This window comes from Muscardinus avellanarius, assembly GCF_963383645.1.
Source record: "Muscardinus avellanarius genome assembly, chromosome: 6".
NCBI classification, from domain to species: Eukaryota; Metazoa; Chordata; class Mammalia; order Rodentia; family Gliridae; genus Muscardinus; species Muscardinus avellanarius.
In genome coordinates this window covers 86,105,897-86,131,706 of record NC_137791.1, presented here as the reverse complement: position 1 = coordinate 86,131,706, position 25,810 = coordinate 86,105,897, and the positions used below count along the sequence as shown (strand labels likewise).

Sequence of the window (25,810 nt, the reverse complement as noted above, 5' to 3'; positions counted from 1 at the left end):
AGTGGAAAAGAATATTTAGGTCCAGTGTTAGCCTTGATTATCATTGTAACATTTTTGTTAAGTTTACAATCTTCAATGATATGTTTAGTTATTATTTCTATTTTCTATATATGTTTATTAAAAATTAGTTGTTGATGATGTAACATCATAAGACTAACCTAGAAATGTTTTAGAAACATTGTAAAGGAATATGAGAAGCAACATAACACATAAAGGATAGTGTTATTAAAATTAATATTCTTTAGGAAAATAATTTTTCAATCACTACACAATTTCATTAACCCTCGAAACTTTCAGGTAGTATATGATGAAAAATCACATTTTTTATTTCACATTACTTCCTATACTTTTGGTTTTAAACCTATATTCCATAGATATTAGATATTAGATGTTTGCCTTATTTATGTACTTTGATAGTAAATTATGAAACCTGAAAAAGCCTGTTATAGCTGGATTTTAAAGACCTTTGAAGACTGAGCTGAGAATCTGAGATCTTTGTCCAACTCACAGCAATTGGCATCTACTAACTTTCTTAATCAGGAGAACCTGATAAAAATGTTAATTTTTTATAAATAATATGAATTCACAGAAGTAACTGAAAAAAATATGAAAGAGTTTGGCAGGCAAGTAAGCAAAAGAAAAGATGCTAAATATTATTAGCTATCAATAGAATTCAAATTAAAACCAAATTTGGATATCATGGTCCTACTAGCAAATAAATAAATGATTCGTAGTAATAACAAATGCTGATGACATGTGAAGAAACTGTGTCATCCATGTAGCTCATGGGAATATAGAACGGACAACCACTCTGACAAAGAAATCAGAAGTTTCTTACAAAACAAAATGTACAATTATCACGTGGCATGATTATTATATTTTAAGAAGGTATTCCAGGGAAATGAAAACTCATATTGGTATAAAAATATGTAATCAGATATTCATCACATCTTTCATTGTAATAGCAAAAGATGGAATCAGCCATATATCCTTCAAGAGTAGAATGGATAAACACATAGTGTTACATAAATACTATAGAATATTACTATGTAATAAAAATCAACATATCTGAAACAAATATCAACTGAATACATCACCAGGGAATTATGCTGAGTAAAAATACAATTCTAAACTAAAAGGTAGCATACAGTATGGTTCTATTGATAAAACATTTTTGAAATGTCAAATTTTAGAGTTGGAGGACAGATTAATGGATTGCAGTGATAACTAACAGAATAGATGTTCTTCCAAAAGACAGAAGCTATGGATATAAAAAGTGCATCAACTAGGGCAAATGTGTGCATTGTTTAATATTTTAAAGCTATTTTTAAAGTAATAAATGATTTCCAGATAATATAGTTAGTTAAAGAGGCACTAAACAGAAGTATATTTAAAGTGTCAAGTTACATAGTTTACTAATATCTTAGTAAATACATAATTATTTTAATAGTTAAAATATAATCTAATTACAAAGTTCTCATTTCATTTATTTAAAAAAATGCGTATTTTATTTTTTAATGAAAATCATTAATTCTTATATATATATTGGACTTTGTAAAACACAGAGAAATACACCACACACATACACACACACACACACACACACACACACACACACACACATTTGGCATTTTAAAATATCTCTGTGAATAATTTTTATGACAAAACTTTTATACTGCCAGTTCTTTTATCTATAAATATGACAAGTTATTCTCTTTTTCTAATCCTGCTTTTAATGTGTTTGGTTTAGGACAAGTAAATAAATATATTACAAAAATCAAAAAGTAAAATGTTTTATGTAATTTAATGAGGAAAAAAAAGGCTACCAAAAGGGCCTGCTATAAGCATTTCCAGATTTTCCTCTCTGAAACTGACAGATTCTTTTTTTATTTTTATTTTTTTTTTACTTTAAGAAATCAGACTTGTTATTGAAAGCACTATTTTCTGGCTAAATTCAATGCTAAAGAAAGCTTTTAGAGGAATTTCCTTATACTAAAGTAGCAGTAAGAGAAATAAAAGTAAATGGCAATAATTCAATAAAGTATTGCAGCAATGGAAACAAAGTCTTTAAAAGCCAGGTTTAAACATTTCTTAAGCATCTCCTGATGTACCAGCTCCCAGTGGGCTAAATGCAATGAGGAGCGGGCCCAACATGTTAACCTACCGACCCACAGTAATAGCATGACAGATGCTTTGTACCTGAAGGGTTCATGCCTGGAAGAGAAAGGAGCTTGAGACTGACAGAGAGCCCAGGGAGGGTATTGATCCACTGACTCCTTTCGAGTAACCATTACAGAGACACAAGTTGACAGTAATTAAAATGACTTACACACTGGGGTGGTTTCAAACTCAAATCTTCGACTGAAGACACCATAGCCTGCTGCTGTACGTGCTCGAATTTGGAAGACATACACTGAAGCTGGTTTCAAGCCCTCAGCAGTAATACTTGTCTCTTTAGACTTGATAATTGTGTAGCTGGTCTCTTGGTCCTTGGATTGCATGTGCACATAAAAAAAATCACATATGATTACTAATGACAAGAAATGTAGATATGTTGGTTAAAAAGTGCAACTTTCTGGACCAAAGTCCAGAAACTTATGGACTCTCTTTACTACAAATACTTTTGGAAAAACAAAATCCTACAAACTGTGTGTGTGTGTGTGTGTGTGTGTGTGTGTGTGTGTGCGCGCGCGCTATAATATATTTAGTGGTTTTTTTGTTTTTTGTTTTTTGTTTTTTTTTTTTGCAATACTGGGGGATGGAACCCAGGGGCATTCTACCTCTGAGCTACAACCCAGCCCTACTTTTTATTTGTGTGATTGTTTTCTCATGTTTTATTGGAGCCTATCTAATAAGCTTCCTACTCATTGGAAAAGTTTACAATATATTATTTACTACTTGGTTAGATTTAAGCTGTAAATCTTCAATGAATTAGGTTTTTAATTATATTTAAACAGTGGGAGAAGAAATTAGTACTGTATGGGAAAACTTAAATGTCAGTTCAGTCTACATAAATAAGAAGCATAAAAAAGCTCAAATGAGCAATGCTTTTTTTTCCCTCTGTTTAATTTCCTTTACAAAAAACAAAAACAAAAACAAAAAACCCCCTCTTGTCTAAGGGGAGGGGCTAGAAAATAGTGAATGGAGAGGGTAGGAAAAAAATATTTTCATCTGCTAAAAAGAATTAACTTGGTGAAAACACCCACCTGGAACTAAAGTGAGATTTTGCTACATTTGATAAAATTATATTTTACATAGAATATTTACCGTTATATTACAAAATATGAATGCTTTTTGTTGTTATTGTTTTCTTGTTTTGATTTTAGTACTGAGGATTGAACCCAGGATCATTATGAGAGCTGAGCGATACTTCCAGCCCCATTTTTTTTTCTTTTTCTTTCTTTCTTTTTTTTTTTTTTTTTTTTGTGGTATTGGGGATGGAAACCAGGGGCTGTCTATCCACAGGCTACACTCTTATAACTATTTTTTTTTAATATTTTATTTGGAAACAGGGTCTCACTAAGTTGCTGAGGCTGGCTTCGATCCTGAGTGATCCTCCTGGCTCAGCCTCCCAAGTACTGTTGCTGATGGTCTCAATAAATTGCTGATGCTAGCCCTGAACCTGTGATCTTCCTATCTTCCCAAGTAAGAAAGTAGTTTTTTTAAAAACAAGCACAAGAATAACAGTGTTAGAATTCTAGTCATATCACTAAGTATATATGTAAATGTGTGTAAACAACTTTGGAGCTCAGATTTTTGTTTTTTAAAATGCTGATAAAACTACCAAGATAAATGGCAGGATATAAGAGATGATATACATAATACTAAATATAATCTCCATAATATAATAGAAACGCCATTAAATTTGGTTATTATTAACTCACATCATGATGTTAAATTCTTCCACTAAAAGAAAAATGTCAAAGAAATTTTTAAAAGATTATATGGTTCTAAATATTAACTATTAAAGATGCAAAATGGAAAGATGTAAAATATGGAAAACTTACACCAAAAAGCAGAGTAAAAACATCACAAGGAAACAGTTATATTGCTCTTTGAAATAATATGAAATCTAAAAAATAATGATAAATCTAATATTAATTATACAACATGACAACATCTTGTCTGATTTAAAGATTAACATATTTGAGTTTTTCTTATATTTAGTCGAATTGTACATTATCTTGCTGAGTTATCTGCTAAATTTAGCAAAGCATGTATCTAAGAGATCAAATCCAATGAAAATACATTGTGAATGATCTAAGTATCTTTCAAAATTTATTTCTCTTCCACATCAATAAAATATTTCATATTATAATTTTCTTAACACATTTAATTTCTTCATGTCACAACTCCTAGATACATCTCTTCAACCACCTGGCTGCCAAATCCTTGGTTAGGGCAGTGGCTTTTGCTGTCTTTGTACCCCAGCTGAGCAAATGAGCTACATTCCCCAGCTGCTTAGAGAACAGCGTTCATATGTAGTGAGGGGAAGGCCTCAGCAGAAGGAGCCAGCTGGCAAACACTGTGCCGAGGGGCTGCTTCCCTTCTCCTCTGCCTTCTCCTCCTCATTAAGAGATGGCAATAGGCCCATTACCACGCTGGAGCAAAAAAGCCCGATGACCTCTTTTAGAGTAAGACAATCATAGGCAGAAATGCCAGCTGGCAAATGCATGTGCCCTGGAAAGCTCTACCACCTGTGTCTGGCCAAAAGCCATCCAATAAAATGGTGGTGTCATTCGGAAGGTTCTAAATGAGCTCTGGAAATTTACCAAGATCCCCACCTCAGTACATTCTAAAAAAGATCATTCCACCTCTAAAAGTGTTTAAAAATTCTTTATGTGTGCTATATCAGTATGCTCAATAATTTGGTTTGACAAAAAGCCAAATCATCCTGAAATAAATATAATTTAAAATGAAATTAATCTATAAAAAGAATCACCCCACAACATGGATAATATTTACCAGCATAAATATGAATAGAAAAGAAAACCTCTCTACCACTTGTCGATTTAACTCTTTTTCTAACAGAGGCAGTAACTTCAAGAAAAGAAAAGGAGATAAACCCCTGTTTCTACTGAATATAATGCATATGCTGGGCATCAGTAGTAAAATCAAAGGTTTTTAATACAAGGAAAAAATATGCCGGGCTTGGTGGCACACGCCTGTATTCCCAGAGGATTGCGGGTTTGAGGACAGCCTCGGGTACTTAGGCCCTTTACAACTTAGTGAGACTCTGTTTCAAAGTAAAGAATAAAAACACAGGGCTTAGGGTATAGCTCAGAGGTAGAATGCCCCTCAGTTCAATCCACAAAAAAAAAAGAAGATAAAAAAAAATAGGATAATAGGATAATTTTGTTAAGAACAAAAAAAAAAACTACTTATAAATTTAGTAAAAGAAAACCTGTGAAGGCAAATATATATTAGTCAAACTTTTAGTATTCTTTATGGTGAACTTTAATTTATCTAAGATTTATACATATATTCAAATTCACTGTTTGATATTAAATAATTTTAAATTTCCATTTTGAATGTTAACCTCTTTTAAAATATTCAATCATATTAAAATATGGAAATTCATAGTGCTTACTGTGGAATTTATCATGTGTTTACATATATATGTGGGTATGTGTACAAGTCTACAAAACTGTACATTACTTAAATTAATAAGTGTTAAAAACTTAAATTAGAAATGTAAACCTTAATTTGACAAATTATTTTTGGATGTATTATGTGTTTATATTATAGCTCTCTGATATTTTCATATTGTTTTTAGTACTAATCTCAGAAAACAGGAATTAGGAATATCAATGCTATTATATTCTACTATGTTAATTTTATTTTTCTTAACAATAAACTGTAAACCATACCCTAATAAAATGTCTCAGAGGTATTCTATTAGAGAATTTTTGGAATAATGTATTCAATAACATTTTTGTGAACTATCTTATAAGTATCATCATTTATGCTACCTAATGATCCAGCAGCTATAGGTGATGCTACCAATAAGTCATTCCTAAAAAGACAATTATTTCAAAAGTAATAATTGGTCTTTTATTCATTTATTAATAAAATCAACATATTAGTATTGTAGAGACATTAAACCATATAAATAATATGTATATAATTCTACTATCCTGCCTCCCTATACTACTGTTTTATATTTTACATAGTTGTCCAAAAAATAACAAAAGAAGCAGGTTAAAAAAAAAAAAACCCAAGCCGGGCATGGTGGCGCACACTTGTAATCCCCGAACTTGGGAGGCGGAGACAGGAGGATCTTGCAGGTTCAAAGCCAGCCACGCTGGTTTAAGAGACCCTGTTTCCAAATAAAAAAAGTATAAAATAGGTCTGGGAGTGTGGCCCGGAGGTAGAAGGGCTTCCAGGAATCCCAGTACCACCCCCCAAAAAGGAGTGTAGGAAGAGTCACAGTGGCTACATATTTAAGTCACACATTCCTGATCAGCTCTGGAATTTAAAAACTATTCTTTGGCTTCCATCTGTCTGATTTCACTATCAATAGTTTACTTGGTTATAGATTCAGAATAGAGGAAAAGAATGATTACTACCTTTAGATTTCAAACAATTATGGTAAAATATATAAGGGTAAACTTAGGAAAAAGTTTATTCAGAGAAGTAAAGAAATGAAAAAGAATACATTTCCAATTTATTAATGTTCAACTTTAAAGTAAATTTTATACAATAATGTTAATTAATAGATTTAAACGTTTTATGTTATCTGTGTGTCTTATCTGCCCATACTTTCTTAGCAGTTAAGGATATGGTAAGTTTCTGTTCATTAAGAATACATGGTTTTCCTTGTAGCACACTGTAGTGACTGCTACAGATCAACAGCTTAAGTGTTTCCAACTCTTTCAAAATGCCCTGTGCCTTAATCTTTTAATGCTGTGAAATGAGTTAGACTCTATGGTGGTATCCAAGACCAAAACGCACTTGGCTGCAGACCTTGAGTAGAATGCTCCCTCTACACATCTATTCTGCAGTCCACAATCATGAGTGCAGAATCAATTGTCATTGATTTATACATAAAGTGCAACATATTCTTCTACAAATTTGATAACTGCAGTTGCTAAAATGGAAACACAAGAAGAAAGAATATTTTTAACTATGTTACCCCACCTTTTCAAAATATTTGATTTCATATTCCAGGATGATTCCATTAGGACGATCCGGCTCTTGCCAAGACAAAGAGATGCTGTTTTTTGCAATCTTTCCTTTTTTCACATTGGTTACTGGAGAGGGGGCTGCAACATAATACAATAAAGAGAAGCATGGTTAATAGAGCTCTGAAATTACAGCATGTTCTATGCTTTATGTATACAGGCATCTTAGGATGCAGCATACTAAAAATTCCAAATGATTAATTTTTTTTTAATTTGGCAGCAATTTTATTTTCTCTAAATTGTTCAAGATTTTAAAACACTTTACAAATATGAATTAGTTAGCATCCTGAGAAGGTTCTCATAATAAAACTGTAGAAACATAGAATCTTAGGTTGTCATTTTTCCATAAAGATTAGAAAGATAGACAAAATAGTTTGCTTTTCATAAAATACATACATTTGTGGTGACTTTAGAACTTTCTATGTTCTAAAATTTATGGAAACTTTATAATGTCCCATTATGCAAACAGATGCATGATTATCTATAGCACCACATTTCTACAAGATGAAGGTTCTACTTTAATATTTTAACATTGGGCTCTACAGTCATTAATAAATACATATATTAAAATAGTCAGTGTTCTTTAAAATGTTACTAAATATATACATATTTTGAAATCAATAGTAAACAGAAGAAATTTTTTCTTAAATTTCCATTAACCCCCGATTTTTTTATTACAAGTCACAATCACTTATGCTCCTCATAGTATCCATAAGATTCAGAAAATGAAAACAGAAAAAATATATATGATATTTCAAATACACCTTGATATATGACTTCCAAGTCATCTGGATATTAGAGCTAATATTCATTTTTATCAATCTTCTGAGACTTTTATAGACTGGACTGGTTTTGGTGAAAAAGATTTGAATAATATTGTTCCTGAAGTACATGACTTTTACTTTTACCTTTAACATTTATAAAAGAAATAGAAAAAAAACATGGGCTAAGGAATTGTGTTATATATATAAAATCATCCCTCATAATCCTCCACAGAGGACTGATTTTAGGATTTCATGCAGATATCAAAATATGTGGATACTCAAGTTCCTTATATAAATGGTATAGCACAGTCAGTGCTACATTAGCACATTTTGGTCAAAGGTGAATCGCATGTAAGACCAAGATTCTTTAAGATTATATTGCTTAGTGAGGCCATATATCAATTTTAGTTTGTGTAAATATACTGTATGATGTTTACACATGAGAAAATAAACTAAGTATGGTTTCTCAGAATGTATTCGCATTACACAGTACAGTGAATTTGCATATAATCTAAGTACCTGTACTATATACTTACATGTCCTGTAACTTTAAATCATTTCTACATCACTTATAATGCTAAATACAATGCGAATGTCAGGCAAATAGCTGTTATACAATATTATTTAAGAAATAATGAAAAGAAAATATTTGTACATGTTCAAAATAGACAAAATTACTTTAAAAAATATTTTTAGTTGGGCGTGGTGGTGCACCCTTTAATCCCAGTGCTTGGGAGGCAGAGACAGGAGGATTGCGCAGGTTCAAAGCCAGCCGCTCTGGTTTAAGAAACCCTGTTTCCAAATAAAAATAATATAAAATAGGTCTGGGAGTGCAGCCAGGAGGTAGAAGGGCTTCCAGGAACCCCAGTACCACGTGTGTGTGTGTGTGTGTGTGTGTGTGTGTGTGTGTATTTTTTTTAATTTACAGATTAAATTATTGAATACACAAATATGAAACATTACTATATAGAGGGTTGACTGTGTGTGCATTTGTGGATAGAAACACAAATAAATACTAATTTTGTGGAAAAGATGGCAGCCATAGTGAATAGTATTTCATCACAGGTATAACTCTATCTGAGTAGTAACAGGTATCTGGTAAGGTTAAATTATATACAAGCATATATATAACATATAACTTATAATATAAAATATGCTACATACATAATATAACAGACATATTTACATTTCATATACATAGAAATGCACCCATATATAATTATTATTTTTATATCTAGCATTTTCCAGACAAATGAATACATTGCAATTATTTGTATTTAAATTTTTTGCCATTTCCCAGAAAATTAAATCTAACTAGAGGTATCTGTGTATGTACATGTGTGAGTGTGTGTGTATGTATGTGACTAAAAATTTAACCCAGGAGTGTTTTATCCCCTATTTTATTTATGTATTTTTTAATTTATGTATTTATTTATTTATTTTTGGTGGTACTGGGGATAGAACCCTTCTACCTCCAGGCTATACTCCCAGACTTATTTTGTATTTTATTTGGATACAGGATCTCCTAATCCAGTGAGGCTGGCTTCGAACCTGCGTGATCCTCCTGTCTCTGGCTCCCAAGCACGGGGATTATAAGCTTGCACCACCACACCCAGCTTCATTTTATTTATTTATTTATTTTTTGATTAAGGTCTCACTAAGTTACTGCACAATGGCTTCATATGTATTATCCTCCTATCTCCTAAGTACTAGGATTAGAGGTGTACATCAACCCATCCAACATAAGGCCCATTTTGAGCAACAGATTACGTGAATGATATTTAGAAAAAGTGTATATTTGACCCAACATTAGTGTGAATGTGGAGTGGGGAGGGGAAAGTTGGTGGTTTAATTAATTAATTGATTTTTTGTGTGTGGTGCTGGGAATTGAACCCGGGGGGATTCTAAGTTGCAGAAGGCCACCATGCCTGGCAATTAATTATTAATTGTTTTTTTTTTATATGAGAATGAAACATAGGGGCAACCTGCCACTAAGCCACATTTAGACCTTTCTGTTTTTTATTTTGAGACAGAGTCTCTCCAAGTTGCTCAAATTGTCCTTGAAATTGTGATCTTCTTCCTTTTAGAATGGTATCCGAGGTGGAGTAGAGCCAAATAATATTTACAGAATAAATAACTGGTGACAAAAATTCAAGGATATGTATGCAAACTTTTTAAATTTATGTCACTTTGGATCAATGAAAACAAATTTAAAAATGAAACCCAGGGTTAAGGATATCTTTCAATAAAAACCACAGGAAATACATCTATCTATCTATCTATCTATCTATCTATCTATCTATCTATCTATCTAGTGGTGCTGGGGATTGAATCCATGGGCATTCTACTTCCGAGCTGCATCCCCAGGCCAATTTTTTATTTTTTATTTTAAAACAAGGTCTCACTATGTTGTGGAGGGCCTCACTAAGTAGCTGAGGCTGGCCATGAACCTGTGATCCTCCTGTCTCAGCCTCACAAGTACTGGGATTATAAGCATGCACCACCACACCTGGCTATAGACATATATTTTTAAGAGAGCAAAATGTGTTACTGAGCCTTTTATATACCAATAATGAAGAGGTACTATTATTATACATTAATGTATACTTTTAATTTTTCTAAAATCAGAGTGTGGTAATATTTAGTTTCAGAGAAAACATAGTCTCAAATTTTCCTTGTTTTCTAAAATATGTCATTTCCACAAAGTTTTCTAGAATATTACAGACCCCAGAGTGCATATAAGAAACCAAAACCAGAGGGAGGAGAAAATGGCGACGGAGAGACACAGCATATCTCACTAGCTGAAGCAAATTAAGTACTTACGACCCAAAACAGACTGAGACTATGGCGGAAGAAATCCAGTAACTCTGAACTGCAAGATTCACAGCAGCACACAAAGACAGCAGAAAGTGAGCTGAAGATGCACGAGGCAGCCCGGCTGCAGACGCAGGCAGCAGCTGGGCTACCGGCCCAAACAGAGCTTTTGAGACCGTGGCAATCTGAGATTGGCCCTAGAGTCCAAAAGCGGCCATAGAGCTCCAACATATTAAGTTGCGAGCTCACTGGAGCTCCTGAGTGGCACCGTTTGCCCACCAGAGGTGGCCCCTGCAGAGGCACCCTGAGACCTTCAGGGACTCAGAAGCAGACCTGCTAACCCTGTGAGCAGAGAATCAGCAAGATATGGAAGAACTTCCAGAAATTCAGAGCCCCAGACTGGGGCTGCCAGGTAACAGTGTGAACTCAGATGAGCCATGGGACCCAGTGAACACACAGTGAGTGTCACCAGACACAGCGATAACTGTGGGTTCCAGTGTGCACCGAGGGGGCAGCTTCAACTCCAGTGTCACAGAAGAGCACTTATGGCGTGATACCTGCACAGGGCCACAAGAGTTTGCATCAAGCATATACGAGACATTGGTATATATACCGTATATTCATAATGTAGTAGGACGGTTATTTCTTTTTTTTTCTTTTTTTTAATATTTTATTTTTTATTTTTGCTGTTTTATATTTTATTTTTTGTTCTTTGGGTTTGTTTTGGTTTTCGGTTTTCTGAGGGAATAATCTTTTGTTTCTTCTTTTTTTTTTACCGCTATTTGGATTTCTTTGTTGGGTGCTTTCAATTCATATGACATGATGATTAGTTCATTTTGTTTTATTTTATTTTATTTTTATCCTGTTTATTCTCTTAACCCTTTTTGTTCTCTCTTAGCAGCCTATTTTTGTTTTTGTTGATGTTGTTGTTTATACATGATGTATAATAGTTAGCCTTTGTAACTTATTTTGTTTCTTTATCCATTTGTCTTTGCTCTTTCCCCCACTCCTTCTACAAAGTCTTCAATTTAGACTATATACTATCTTCCCTCAAAACGTTCTCTTTGTCCCCTAACTGTATCTCTTTAATACACAAAGCTTCTCACATCTCCATACTTAAATATTACAATAAATACAAAAGTCTTACTATCTAAACTCCTCCCATTATCAACCTGATACAAACTTATTACACTTAAATTCATCTACAACCAAATTATATTCTCTACCTTACTTGACTCCTGCACCATCACCCTAGCTACTCCACCATCACCCAACCCTCACCACTTGAAAAAGTACTGCTTCCTGGTTGACTTTTCTAAATTCCTACTACTAAGATGGGACTAAATATAATACCCACAAAGGATGGGAAGACATCAGAAAAACAGGCCTGAGAACTTTGAAAATATGAAAACCAGGAATAGTGGAGAAATGACAGAAGTCACGAATACTGACCTATAAGAAATGCAAGAAGGGGAGTTCCAAATCTTGATCTACAATATGATGAAAGGATTTAAAACAAGTCTAGAGGAGATGAAAGACGAGCCAGAATTACTAAGAGAGAATCAAAAAAGAGGTATGGAATAAAATGAAAGAGTCAATATATGAAATGAAGTCAGCAATAGAAAGAAATTCTGGAAGATTAGATGAAATGGAAAGTAGAATATCATTGTTAAAAGACAGTACATCCAAAACTGAAAACACAGTCAACAGTATACAGAAGTCAGTACAGCAACAAAACCTAAACATCCAGCAAATACGGGACAAAATGAAACGTCATAACTTACGGATAAAAGGCATTGAAGAAGGGATAGAGGTACAGACCAGGGGCATCTATAATCTCTTCACAGAAATAATTTCAGAGAATTTTCCAAACATGGAATAAACCTAACCAAAAATGTAAAAGACATCTACAACAAAAACTATAAAACATTAAGCACAGAAATTTGAAGAAGACCTCGGAAGATGGAAAGATCTCCCGTGCTCATGGATAGGCAGAATAAATATCATCAAAATGGCCATAGATTCAAAGTAATTCCCATTAAAATACCAGCGACATTCTTTATAGACCTACAAAAATCAATCATGAATTTTATATGGAGAAAGGAAAGACCCAGAATAGCCAAAGCAATTCTCAGCAATAAGAATCACGCAGGAAGCATCACAATCCCAGACTTCAAATTATACTATAGAGCAATAGTAATAAAAACAACATGGTACTGGCAAAATAACAGGTATACTGACCAGTGGAACAGAATAGAAGATACAGAAACAAATCCACATACCTATAGTCAATTAATCTTTGACAAAAGGGCCAAACTCATACGCTGGACAAAAGACAGTCTTTTCAACAAATGGTGCTGGGAAAACTGGCTATCCATTTGTAGAAAGATGGCATTAAATCCTTACCTCTCACCATGCACAGAAATCAACTCAAGAAGGATTAAAGACTTAGAAATTAGATCAGAAACTGTGAAGTTATTAGAAGAGGGCATAGGCTCAACACTACAACATATAGGCACAGGCAGTAACTTTCTCAACAAAACCTCCAAAGCTCAGGAAATTAAAGCAAGAATTGACAAGTGGGATGGCATCAAACTAAAAAGTTTCTTGTCATCAAAGTAAACCATTAGGAACCTAAAATGGAAGCCTAAAGAATGGGAGAAGATCTTTACCAGCCACCACTCTGATAGGGGGCTAATATCCAGAATTTACAAAGAGCTCAAAAGAATCTACACTAGCAAAACAAACAACCCAATCAAGAAATGGACAATTGATCTGAATAAACACTTTACAAAAGAAGAGATACAAATGGCCAATAGATTCATGAAAAGATGTTCTTCATCATTAGCCATCAGAGAGATGCAAATCAAAACTACGCTGAGATTCCATCTAACCCCAGTTAGATTGGCAAGCATAAAGAAATAAAATAACAACAAATGCTGGCAAGGATGTGGAGAAAGAGGAACTCTTTTACATTGTTGGTGGGAGTGCAAACTAGTTCAGCCACTATGGAAATCTGCCAAGACTTTGCTGCCCACCCCATCTCGGCATCTACATGTGTGAGAATCCATGTAGTCATAGGCAATTCTCAAAGTGAGAAATAAGCCCCGAGAGAAGGTGTGGTCGCTGGCAAAAAGTATTCTCCACTCTTAGATATTCTTTCATAACTACTATTCTTTTAGTAATGATTCTTTTAACTTTCCACATGAAATTGCTCTGGTGGAAAAAAGATCAGGACTGGTAAACTTTCAGCCTTGCTCAAATGGTAATTAGATGAGCCTTGTTCAAATGGTAATTAGAAGCAGCATTCCAGTCCACCTTCGACCTTCAATACAGTGACACCACCTGGTTAAAAATAGCTATGTCAAAACAAAGGACAGATAAAATAGATGTGTAAAGATGAAAGAAAGAAAATATGGTGAGAATAAGAAAGTATTTTGTATGAAGAAGAGCTTATCCTGAGATTGGCCTGAATGGGAAAGAGAGAATTAGGGTAATCAGAAAAGAAAAGAAAGTTGCAGAAGGTTAGTGATAGGAATATGGATTATTAAAAGAAGGAAAATGCTCAGCTGCTAGAGAAATATATCTGACAACTAAATCTAAAGACCTCATGTTATTTCTTGGTGTTTACCTGCTAAACTGTGTCATGAGTTTGTTTAAGTTTTCAGACAGCGGATAGTATTGCAGACAAAATCCAGCAGACGTTCATCGAAATTCCTTAAATCATCATAAAGGAACACGGATTTTCCTTAAGATAACTATATGAAAGCTGGTATCTCGGACTTCGTCCCCCATTATATATAAAGGAGAACATTGGACTAAGCCCTAGGAATGAGCTCCGAAAGGGTTAAAGAAAACTCTTAAAAAACAAACTGGATTCTTCAACAAGTGATTTTTGGGTGTGACTTTTAGCCAAATAGAAGCCTCTGCAGCTGCAAGGCCAAAGGGGGCTGGGCTCCGGAGCACAAGGCCCACCTGAGGTAATGGGACTGATTTCAAACACAAAGACCTGGGATATCCCAGGTCTTTACTTTTGTCTTGTTCAGGGTTGGTAATTTGCATGTGTATCTCTCTTTTGTACCTTGGGTGTTTTGCACTTCCTTTTACTAGAAATTCACTGGGAGAGGGGAATATATAAAAAATCTTGTGTCCAAAATAAAGTGTTCGATTGCACAAGAAGCATCGATCCATGTCAGGTTCTTTTTAAAAGCACCGATCATAGGATTATTTTCCTAGGAAAGAACCGCTACAGATAAGAATCTGTAGAAAATCACTCTGTCCTTCCCCACCTTTACTGAGACCCTCGACCGCAAGCAAACTCGCGCCCCATTGGACTAGCTGGCTTTCGGCAGAAATCTGTGTGGAGATTCCTTAGAAAACTGGGAATAGATCCACCATATGATCCAGCTTTACCAGTCCTGGGTATTTTTCCAAAGGGGTTGAAATCAGAGAACTACAGCAACATATGCATACCTATGCTCATAGCAGCACATTTCATAATAGCCAAAATATGGAAACAACCTAGTCCCCATCAACAGATGAATTGTTTGCAAAATTATGGGAAATACACACAATGGAATTCTATTCAGCTATAAAGAAGAACAAAATCATGTCATTTGTAAGAAGATGGAAAGTCCTGGGGAGCATTATGTTACGTGAGATCAGCCAAACACAGAAAGAGAAGGGAAATATGTTTCCTCTAATATGTCCAAACTAGGGAGCATTGGGGATACCAGAGGGACTCCAGATAATGGAAGGGAAATCTCAGCAAAGTTTGAATGGAAAGCAAGGAAAGGAAGAAGGCCGAACTTGATTAATGAGGTGCTACTTCCAAATATGTGTAAAAGTATGAATATAGCATAGTTACCCTGGGTATTCATTGTTGGAAGGGGGAAGGGAAAATGGGGGGGGGGAGGAGGAGAGGGCACCAAGTACAGTTTAAATGTATACCATTTACTTTCAATAAAAATAAATAAATAAATAAATAAATAAATAAATAAATAAGAAACAAAAACCATCTAAAAGTAGTATTAAAATCAGTTTCCTTTCCTGGAAACTGTAATTGAGTTGAGGTTCTCCTAGTAATATTTAAGTATAGGTTCAAAGTCTCTATTGGTTCTCATTGAGGGAAGAGTTATTCCATATTTGGCACTGTGGATTGCAAGCTAGGTATTGTGGTACATGCCTGTAATCCAGTACCTGAGAGGCTGAGACAGGAGAACTGCATGTTTGAAGCTAGCCTCATCAACTTAGCAAGGCCTCAAAACCTTAGCAAAGGCTGGTTTCAAAATAAAAACTAAAAGAGGGATGGGGGTGTTGTTTAGAGGTAGAACATCATTGGATTCAATCACCAGTAACCCAAGAAGGAGGAAGAAAGGAAGAAAAGAAAGAGAGGAAGTGTGGGAGGAAATATGATGAAGGCACGGAAGAATGAGCGATGGGTCCCCTAGTTCATTATCATGTGTTTAGCAAAATAACAAATTTACCGAAGTAGTAAGAGAGGGTTAGGGAAGACAATTGATATTTAATGTACTCGGATCAAAAGTAATTATCTTAATTATCATACTTATTACTCCTATATGTTTGTGGCACTGTACAGTAGTAAAAATCCAGAAAAGAACTGTCTTCAAAGTTCTTCACTCTGTTAAAATAAAAACATCTTTTTAGATTGATGTATTTATTATAGTTTGTTGTCAGTTTTCACCTAATGAATTGATGGCATTGCCACCTTTCTATTCATATGTTACATTTACTGTGTATGTTCCATGAAGTCAGAGATTTATTTAAGTTCACTGTCATATTTATTGGGCCAGAAAAATGCTTACATTCAGATATTTAATAAAATTATGAAGTTCATGAATAAATAAAAGCCAAATACATACATTCTCTATTATTAAAAGCTGAGATTTTCTTGCCAGGCGTGGTGGCGCACACGTATAATCCCAGTGGTTGGGAGGCAGAGATAGGAGGATGGCGCTGGTTCAAAGCCAGCCTTGCTGGCTTAAGAAACCCTGTTTCCAAATTTAAAAATATATATAAAAAATAGGTCTGGAAGTGTAGCCTGGAGGTAGAAGGGTCCCATCCCCAGTACCACCAAAATAAATAAATAAATAAATAAATAAATAAATAAATAAATAAAACACTGAGATTTTCTCATCTGAGGTTCACATATTAAGATAATATCAACTTGGGAAGTATGGTTTTATTTTGAAACTTAATTAGTTTTTTAAATAAAATAACCAAAAACTTCAAAGTGAAGCTATCAAATATCAACACAGACACAAGCAGCCTAAGGTGGAATATTTTGTTATTTACTTGCATCCATCAAAGTTAAACATAAAATACATAGCTTTCAAAGACTGATTTAACAAATGCCATTGTTTTTCAATGTGGTTTTCTCAGAGGCTAAAATGTTCTTTAAAATAATGGTTCAGAATGGGGGAAGAAGATTACTTCTGAGCCCAGAATAGTTCTGGAATAATTTCCTCTGTGAAAGAAGCATCTCTGCATCCGCATCCTATGGGCAGATCTGATGACAGCGGGGACACTGACAGCTCCTGGGGACATAATGATGATGCACAAATTGTGAGTGGCAGGAACGCTGCACCACTGCGGAGTGCTTCATAGGCGCCGTGCACATTAAAAGAGCCGTAACCAGATTTGTCAGTGTCAAGGGGCACGCTCAGTTTCTGTTATCTGCCTCCCTCACTGATACCTTTCGCTCATCCTCTGCTCATTCAACCTTTTATTAGGTGAAACGCATAACGAATGAGAATGATGACTTAGATCATTTCTGCTTGTGAGATGATGTTGAATGTTATTTTTTCAATCATAAAACTAGCACTGGGCCTGTGTAAAAACTGAGGTACACATTGACCAAATGAAGTTGTTAACAAAATGAAATAATCAACACAGATTCTGAGTTGTAGCTTTTAAATATACAGTAGTATTCCGGTGTGTGTGTTTGTGCTTTCATAGCATCTATGGGAGAGCTGACTGTTAAGTACCAGAAAATACGTGCAATAGTGGGTCTTTATCATTGTAACACTTCCAATTATACTGATTGTGGAATAATTTTTGGTCTGATTATTTTATTAAACTTTTGAATTTAGAATAGTATATATTCAGAGAAAAATTAGATAATAAAGAATTCTTATTTACTTCATCTAGTGTTCCCTATTTTTAAATATTTTATATCAGTACAATTCATCTGTCACAAATAATAAACTAATACTGACATAATTATTAACTAAAGTTCATACATTGTTCAAATTTTCTTCCTTTTTTTGCGGTACTGGAGATACAACTCAGGGGCATTCTACCTCCAACTAACCTCCAGCTCTACTTTTTATTCTTTATTTTGAAACAGGGTCTCTGCAAAGGGTCTCACTTAGTAGTAGCTGAGGTTGTCCTTGAACTGTGATTCTACTGTCTCAGCCTCCAAAATGCTGGGATTACAAGCATGTACCACCACGCACAGTTAACTCTTTTTTACTTAATGTTATTTTTCTTTTGTCTGTCCCAGGATTTGATCAAGTATACTACATTACATGAGGTCTTCATATTTCCTTAGCTCTTGGCTTTGACAGTTTTTCAGACTTTCCTTGACTTGATGAACTTGCCAGTTTTGCGGCAGACTGGTAAGGAAGGTAAGGAATTTTGTGGACTATCTATGAAACAGGATTAAATTTTTTTCTCACAATTATATTGGTAAATTGCCATTTTCTTGGCATCATGTAAAGGATCCATACTATCAGCACAGCACCACTAGTATCATGAATTTTGACCACCTAAGTGTTTATGAGGGTTCTCTAATGTAGGGCTGTCTTTTTTCAAAGTTTATTTTGTACTCTCTCAAAGGAAGTCACTAAGTGAACCCCACACTTAAGAAGTGAGTATATATGATACATTGTTTAAAATTTAGAATAGCTACATCAGTTATTGGGAATCCTGCCTGAGACATTCCTTCCTTCCTTCCTTCCTTCCTTCCTTCCTTCCTTCCTTCCTTCCTTCCTTTCTTTCTGTGTGTATACATGGATTTTTTTGGAGCATTGTAGTCATATATCTTAATGGGATAAAAAATGGTGGAGACATACATGCACAAATAACCCAGTTAGTCCTTACCTAATTCCTTCCCTATTCCCTCCCCTTCCCACTTTCCTATGCTTGGCTTAGTAATTGACTTTGATATGTTTAAGTACATCATGTGCTTTAGAGAGTTATTTTTATAATTGATTGAATCATTTATTTGAATCAGCATGGACACCTTTTTTGTGTGTGGTACTGAAGATAAAACCCAGGGGCATTCTACTTCCAATCTATACCCCTAGTCCTATTTTTTATTTGTTATTTTGAAACAGGGTCTCACTGAGTTGCAAAGGGCCTCACTAAATAGCTGAGGTTTTCTGTGAACTTTGATCCTATTGTCTCAGCCTCCCAAATGCTGGCATCACAAGCATGCACCACCACACCAGGCTAGACACCACTGTTTTATAATATAATTCTTCATTTTGTTAATGCATGGGCACTGGAGGCTCCTTCAGAACTTCTGTGTTCCTTTGGTAAAGCCCATCGTTGCTGGTGTGCCCATTTGATTTCTATATCACTTTCTTACTTTGTGACACTAGAAGACCAGATGCCTCAGGCTCATCTTGTTTACATGGATCTCAGTCCTGGAGTCAGTCACCTTAACTTAGAGAAAAGTATCTTTTCTTAGAGAATTGCATTGGAAGCAAGATCCAGGTGTCAGGTGTGTTCCCTGACACTAAGATGCCATTGCGTCTACATGGACACATCAAGGGAATGAATATGTGGATAATTCATGTGTGTCTATAAATATTTTTATATGCATTGAACAGTATCTATAGTAAGATAAGCATGAGTTCAAACTGATTATGTTAACTCTAATCAATTATTACCACCTGCCATCCAGTTACTTTTGTTTTGTTTTGTTTTATTTTTTGTTTTTTTTTTGGTGGTACTGGGGTTCCCGGAAGCCCTCCTACCTCCGGCTACACTCCCAGACCTATTTTATACTTTTTAAATTTGGAAACAGGGTCTCTTAAGCCAGCGCGGCTGGCTTTGAACCTGCGCGATCCTCCTGTCTCAGCCTCCCAAGCGCGGGGATTACAAGCATGTGCCACCATGCCCAGCTCCATCCAGTTACCTAATTGTTCAATTTCACTGTATATGAGGAGTGGTTAAAGAATTGTTAATCCATGTCTTTTTGACTCATTGATAATGATGTTAACAGAAAATCCTCACTGTAATCAGTAATTATATACAAAGCCCTGCCATAAATTGCATAAAAGAAAATGTCTTCCAAGATTTTCAAATTGAGGGACACAATTCTCAGACAGAAATAAATAAGTTTGAAGCCAGGTATGTTAATACACGCTTGTAATCCCAGCATTCGGGAGGCTGAGATCAGAGGATCGCGGTTTGTGGACAGCCTCAGCAATTTAGTGAGGCTCTTTGCAACTCAGTGAGATCCTGTTTCAAAATAAAGAATAAAAAATAGGGCTGGGGATGTAGCTTACAGGTGGAATCCTCCTGGGTTCCATCTCCCGTACCACAAAAAAAAAAAAAAAGAAAAGAAAAGAAATAAGGTTGAAGTCAGAGCTTGCCCCAAATATCTCTTAGCATCCTGCCATTTCTGCTCAAATTATTTAACATCCATGAATGTACATTTTAGTCTTTATAATAGGAACAGTCATACAAATGAAAATTTGGAATCTCATTCATTTACAATGATACCAGATGGATGCCAAATAAATAGAATTTATAATAAGAGACTTGACCTGGCATGGTGGCATAAGCCTGTAATCATATTGCATGGGAATCTGAGACAGGAAGATCACAGGTTTAAGGCCAGCACACAATAATTTAGTGAGACTCTATTTAAAAATAAGAAATAAAATGGGATATGGGTATAGCTTATTGGTAGAGTCCCTGGTTACAATACCAGTATGGGGGGGGGGGGAGAGACTTGAATAATTAATTCTTCATAATTCCCTAACACTTTCATCCTTCCTCTTGAGTAAAATTTCTTGTGGCTGCTTCTCTGAACTTGAATTTGATATTGTTCCAAATGCTGGATAAAAAAGTATTTACACAGATAATTTTTGTTTTTCTACATCTAGTAACTTTCATAACTACATTACTAAGTAGTTATGGGTAAACTTTCTCAGTTTAGGTAACAAGCTATAAGTATTAGTCTTTTAAGTATTAACTAACCAATGATTCACTTAGTAGAAAATCTTTTCTTCATTCTTTAAAATAGAAAGACCATGCTGAAAACACAAGCCCTTAATAGTGTTAAACTAAAATAGACAAACACCATTCTTCAGTCATTGTAGCCAATGTTGTTTGTGTATATAGAAATAAATTATAAATATAATTAAATATTCATTATTAATATAGAGAAAAATCAAACACATATTCATGTATTTGATTTAATATACCTATAGTTTATGTCTTACAGCTTTGAGAAAAGTCAATAATACAATATTAAGCATCTTTCTGGAAAATAAAAATTAAAATTATTTTTGCAGGTTGCATGATTCTATAGAAGACTCAAAAAGCTCATCCAAAAGATGACTAGAGCTGGTTAACCAATTCATCAATGTAGTGGGATAAAAAAATCAACTTAAATCAATAGGTTTTCTATTTGCCAAAAATAAATCCATAGAGAAAGAAATATAGAAAAAATCCCATTCACAATAACTTCAATCCAGTAAAATATCTAGGAATTAACCTAACTAAAGAGGTAAAAGACCTCTAAAATGAAAATTATAAAACACTAAAGAAATATATTGAAAAAGACTTTCTAGGATAGGAAGATCTTTCTTGCTCTAGAATGAGTAGAATAATATCATTAAAATGGCCATTCTACCAAAAGTGATCTACACAATCAATGTAATCTCTATCAAAAAACCAATGTCATTCTTCATGGACCTAGAAAAATTGGTCATAAATTTCATATGCAGAAATAAAAGACACAGAATAGCTAAAGTATTTCTCAGAAACAATAACCATGCAGGAGGCATCACAATTCCTGCCTTCAAATTATACTACAGAGCAATAGTAATTAAAGCAGCATGGTACTTGGACAAAACCAGACACACAGACCAATGGAACAGAACAGAAGATACAGAAACTAATCCACACACTTACAGTCAATTGATCTTTGAAAAAGGGGCCACATACATATACTGGAGAAAAAACAATCTTTTCAACAAATGGTTAGGGAAAAACTGGCTATTTGTAGAAAAATGGAACTAAATCCTTATCTCTCACCCTGCACAAGAATCAAATTAAGATGGATCAAAAAACTGGAAGTTAGACTAGAGTCCATGAAGCTGTTAGAGGAGGTTATAGATTCAACGATTCAACACTCCAACATAGAGGCATAGGAAGAAACTTCTGCAACAAGACTCCCAAAGCTCAGGAAATTAAAACAAGAATTAACAGGTGGGATGGTATATAACTAAAAAATTTCTATTCATCAAAGGAAATCATCAATAGTCTAAAGAGAAAGCATACAGAATGGGAGAAGATCTTTACCAGATATACCTCTGACAGAGGCCTAATATCTAGAATATACAAAAACTTTACACTAGAAAAACAAATAACCCAACCAAGAAGTGGGCAACTGAGTTGAAAAGACATTCCATAAAATAAGAGATTCAAATAGCCAAAAGATACATGGAAAAAAAAGTTTAACATCATTAGTAATCAGGGAGATGCAAATCAAAACCATACTGAGATTCCATCTAACCTCAATCAGAAGGGCAATTATAAAAACGTCAAATAACAATAAATGTTGGCAAGGCTGTGGGGAAATAGGAAATAGGTACTTTACTACACTGCTGGAGGGATTGCAAACTAGTTCAGCCATTATGGAGATCAGTGAGGAGAGTCCTTTGAACACTGGGAATGGATTCACCATATTATCTGGCCACATCACTACTGGGTATCTTTCCAAAGAGGATAGAACCAAAAATCTACAATAATATAAGCATCCTCATGTTCATAGAAGCACAATTCACAGTAGCCAAATTACCAAACCAATGTAGGTATACATGAGGAGATAAGTGTATTACAAAACTATGGGAAATATACATAATGGAGTTCTACTCAGCAAAAAAGAAAAATAAAATTATGTCATTTGAAAAAAATGGAAGGATCTGGTGAACATTATGTTAAGTGAGATTAGCCAAATATAGAAAGTGAAGGGCCATATATTTTGTTTAATATGCACAGGATAGGAAGTAAGTGGGATAAAAGAGACTCAAGATAGTAGAGGATAAACCTCAGTGGAGGCAGAGGGGAGATATAAGGGTAGAAGAAAAGACTGAGGTACATTAATGGAATTACTACCATAGACTATGTGTATACAAGTGAATATAGACCAACGTCAATATGGGTACTCTTTCTTGGGAGGAAGGGAAATGGGGAGGTGGGGGGCACCAAGAGCCATGTGCATGTATGTTATTGTCAACTTGATTTACATCATGATGTGAGACTATAATGTACCAATAAAAGCACAAAAGTATTTATATTCTATGATAGCCCCTGAATATGATAAACCTTAACCAGATGGAACATTATTAATTTTCATACAAAATCCCTGCTCATGAGTAATTTATCAGGTCATTTCAACATTTTTTAAATGTATGTATTTTATATTTGATCCTATAGTTTAAAACTTATCCGCATGGACTTTCAGTATCTGCCATAATAGAACCACCACTTCTCTTCACCATACACAATTTATCACACTTACATGATTCTTGTTTTCCAGGCAGATTTCAGGTAGTATTCCAAGGTAACCCACGTTAATAGACTTCTTTCCAGAACATTCAGACTCAGTAGGTCAGAGTATGACTAAGGATTCTGTAGTTTTAGTACTCTAGAGGACACATTTCACCAGTAAAAGTCAGGAAATACTGAAGGCAAACCATAGTTGGATTAATTGTTCCTTAAATAAAATTATGTTAATTGAGAATTCAAAGGCTGAAGGCTGGATCCATGTCTGAGTTTTGTCAACTGCTAATGTCTTAAACATTTGGCCCATTTACTACTGCTTGTTCTCATAGTCTTTGTTACTGTGTCTTCCTTTTTCCAATTGGGAATTATTTCTACTTATGTGTAATATCTTCCTGATCCTTTACTATTTTTGGTATGCTCATTTGTTTCATTCCTGCATAATCTATTTTATTCTGAGAAGGAGTATAATTTTCATAAAATTATAAAACTCTCATGCCTTTTTCACTGTTTTCTGCTCAAGCCTTAGAAGAGTTCATGACATCTTTTTAAAACATATATCTACCCCATTAACATGGAAGCTATCATGATCTTTCTCCAAATAAGACTCATTCTTTCAAAGTTATCTTGTCTATGGTAAATTTTTTCTTAGGAACCTGCAGTGTTATTATATTTATACTATAATTTCTGTCTATGATAGTCCATGAATATGTTAAATCTGGGCTATATATAATTATCTTCTGTCTAAACTCCCAAGTCATTTTCTATAGTGATATTCATTCCACATGTTATATGACCTTTTTTGTCCCTTATTCTGTATTTACCCTGCCTTATAACCTTTATACTTACATTTCTCTTTGGAATGGATGCTCTTTCTCATCTTTTAAGTTGATTTTTCCTTCCCTTTACTTTTCTTTTCACTATTATTTTTTTCTTTTCAGTACTAGAAATTGAACCTGAGTGCTCTACCACCAAGTTACATCTCCAGCAATTTTTCTTTTTCATTTTTTTCTTATTTTGAAATAAAGTCTTGCTAAGTTGTCTAGGCAGTCTTTGAACATGAAATACTCCTGCATCAACCTCCCAAATCTCTGAGATTAGAGTCAAGTACTATCATACCCAGCTCTTCCTGATCTTCATGTCAATTGCTCTTCATTTTATGTGAGTCTTTGAAAATCATGTTGTATTTTCAGAATAGTCCTCCTGACTGACATTCAATAATTTATTTGCTTTCATAACAAAACTGCCTGCAATTTTATATTTAATAAAGATCCATGCATGGCAGTTCATTCCTGTAATCCCAGTTGGAAACTGAGACAGGAGGATCACAGATTCTAGGCTAGCCTCAGAAACTTAAAAAAAAGTTGTCTCAAAATAATAAAAGATAAAGGCCTGAGGGTATAGCTGATAGTTAGAATGTCCCGGGGCTTAGTCCACACTACAAATAAGTGAATCAAATGAACTGGTATATTATACAAGGCTTTACTGTTTATTTGTCAATTCAAGTCAGTTATAACATGTCTAAGTTTTAGTCTTCTCATCTTATTTACCTCAAACCTCTCATTCCAGCAGTGCTTCCTGTAATCTGCCATTTAGTTACCTAAAAGCTCAATTCCAGTACATATATGATCAAAGTGATACAGTTCCTGCTTGATTTTGACACAGTAAAATACAGATATAACTAAAGGTGATTAGAGTGCTTATTGAATATGTAGGAGACATAAATGAAAATATGCTAGGATATTAAAGTAAAAAGGAATATTATTAAAGAATTTCAAAGAAATATAAAGATTCTGGGATAAAAATAATCAGAAAGAAACTGGAATTTCAGTGACTTTTAGTCCATATGCTACTACCCCATTTGCACAAAATGAGAACCCTCAAAATTGTTTAGAGAATGTAAATATATGATTTATATATAGACATAATTTTATATTAGTATGCTATCAAATTCCACATATTTAAATAAATTTTAAATAATGAAAACTTGAGTATATTTTAGATCAAGAATATTCTTTTGAAATATAAAGAGAGAAAACAGGGTTTTAGGTTTGCTATGTCATGATATCGTCACAAAACATTTATTTTACCTTTTCACAAAAAAGATAGAAATAGAAAAGTTTAAAGTATAAATATATAAGCTCTAGATAATCTATTAAACTGAAATATAGCTTTATAAATTCAAGAAACATTAAATCACTTGAAAAATATAAGACCTAAGTCAACCCACTTATCATTAGCTTGTATTTTATAAGATGAAATAGTACTGATACTAATACC

At 34.2% G+C, this 25,810-nt stretch overlaps 1 protein-coding gene across 10 annotated transcripts in view; it reads right to left on the bottom strand.

Annotated features, from left to right (window-relative positions):
* The window catches only part of EPHA5 (EPH receptor A5), a gene marked incomplete at both ends in the record, with an annotated part of 332,505 nt that overhangs the window by 79,355 nt on the left and 227,340 nt on the right, over positions 1 to 25,810 (bottom strand). For all 10 annotated transcript variants that reach the window (XM_080696953.1, XM_080696956.1, XM_080696955.1 and 7 more), the window contains 2 exons: positions 2,330 to 2,489; positions 7,141 to 7,265. In XM_080696953.1, coding sequence (XP_080553079.1) covers positions 2,330 to 2,489; positions 7,141 to 7,265 — 285 coding nt within the window. The remainder of the gene's footprint in view (positions 1 to 2,329; positions 2,490 to 7,140; positions 7,266 to 25,810) is intronic.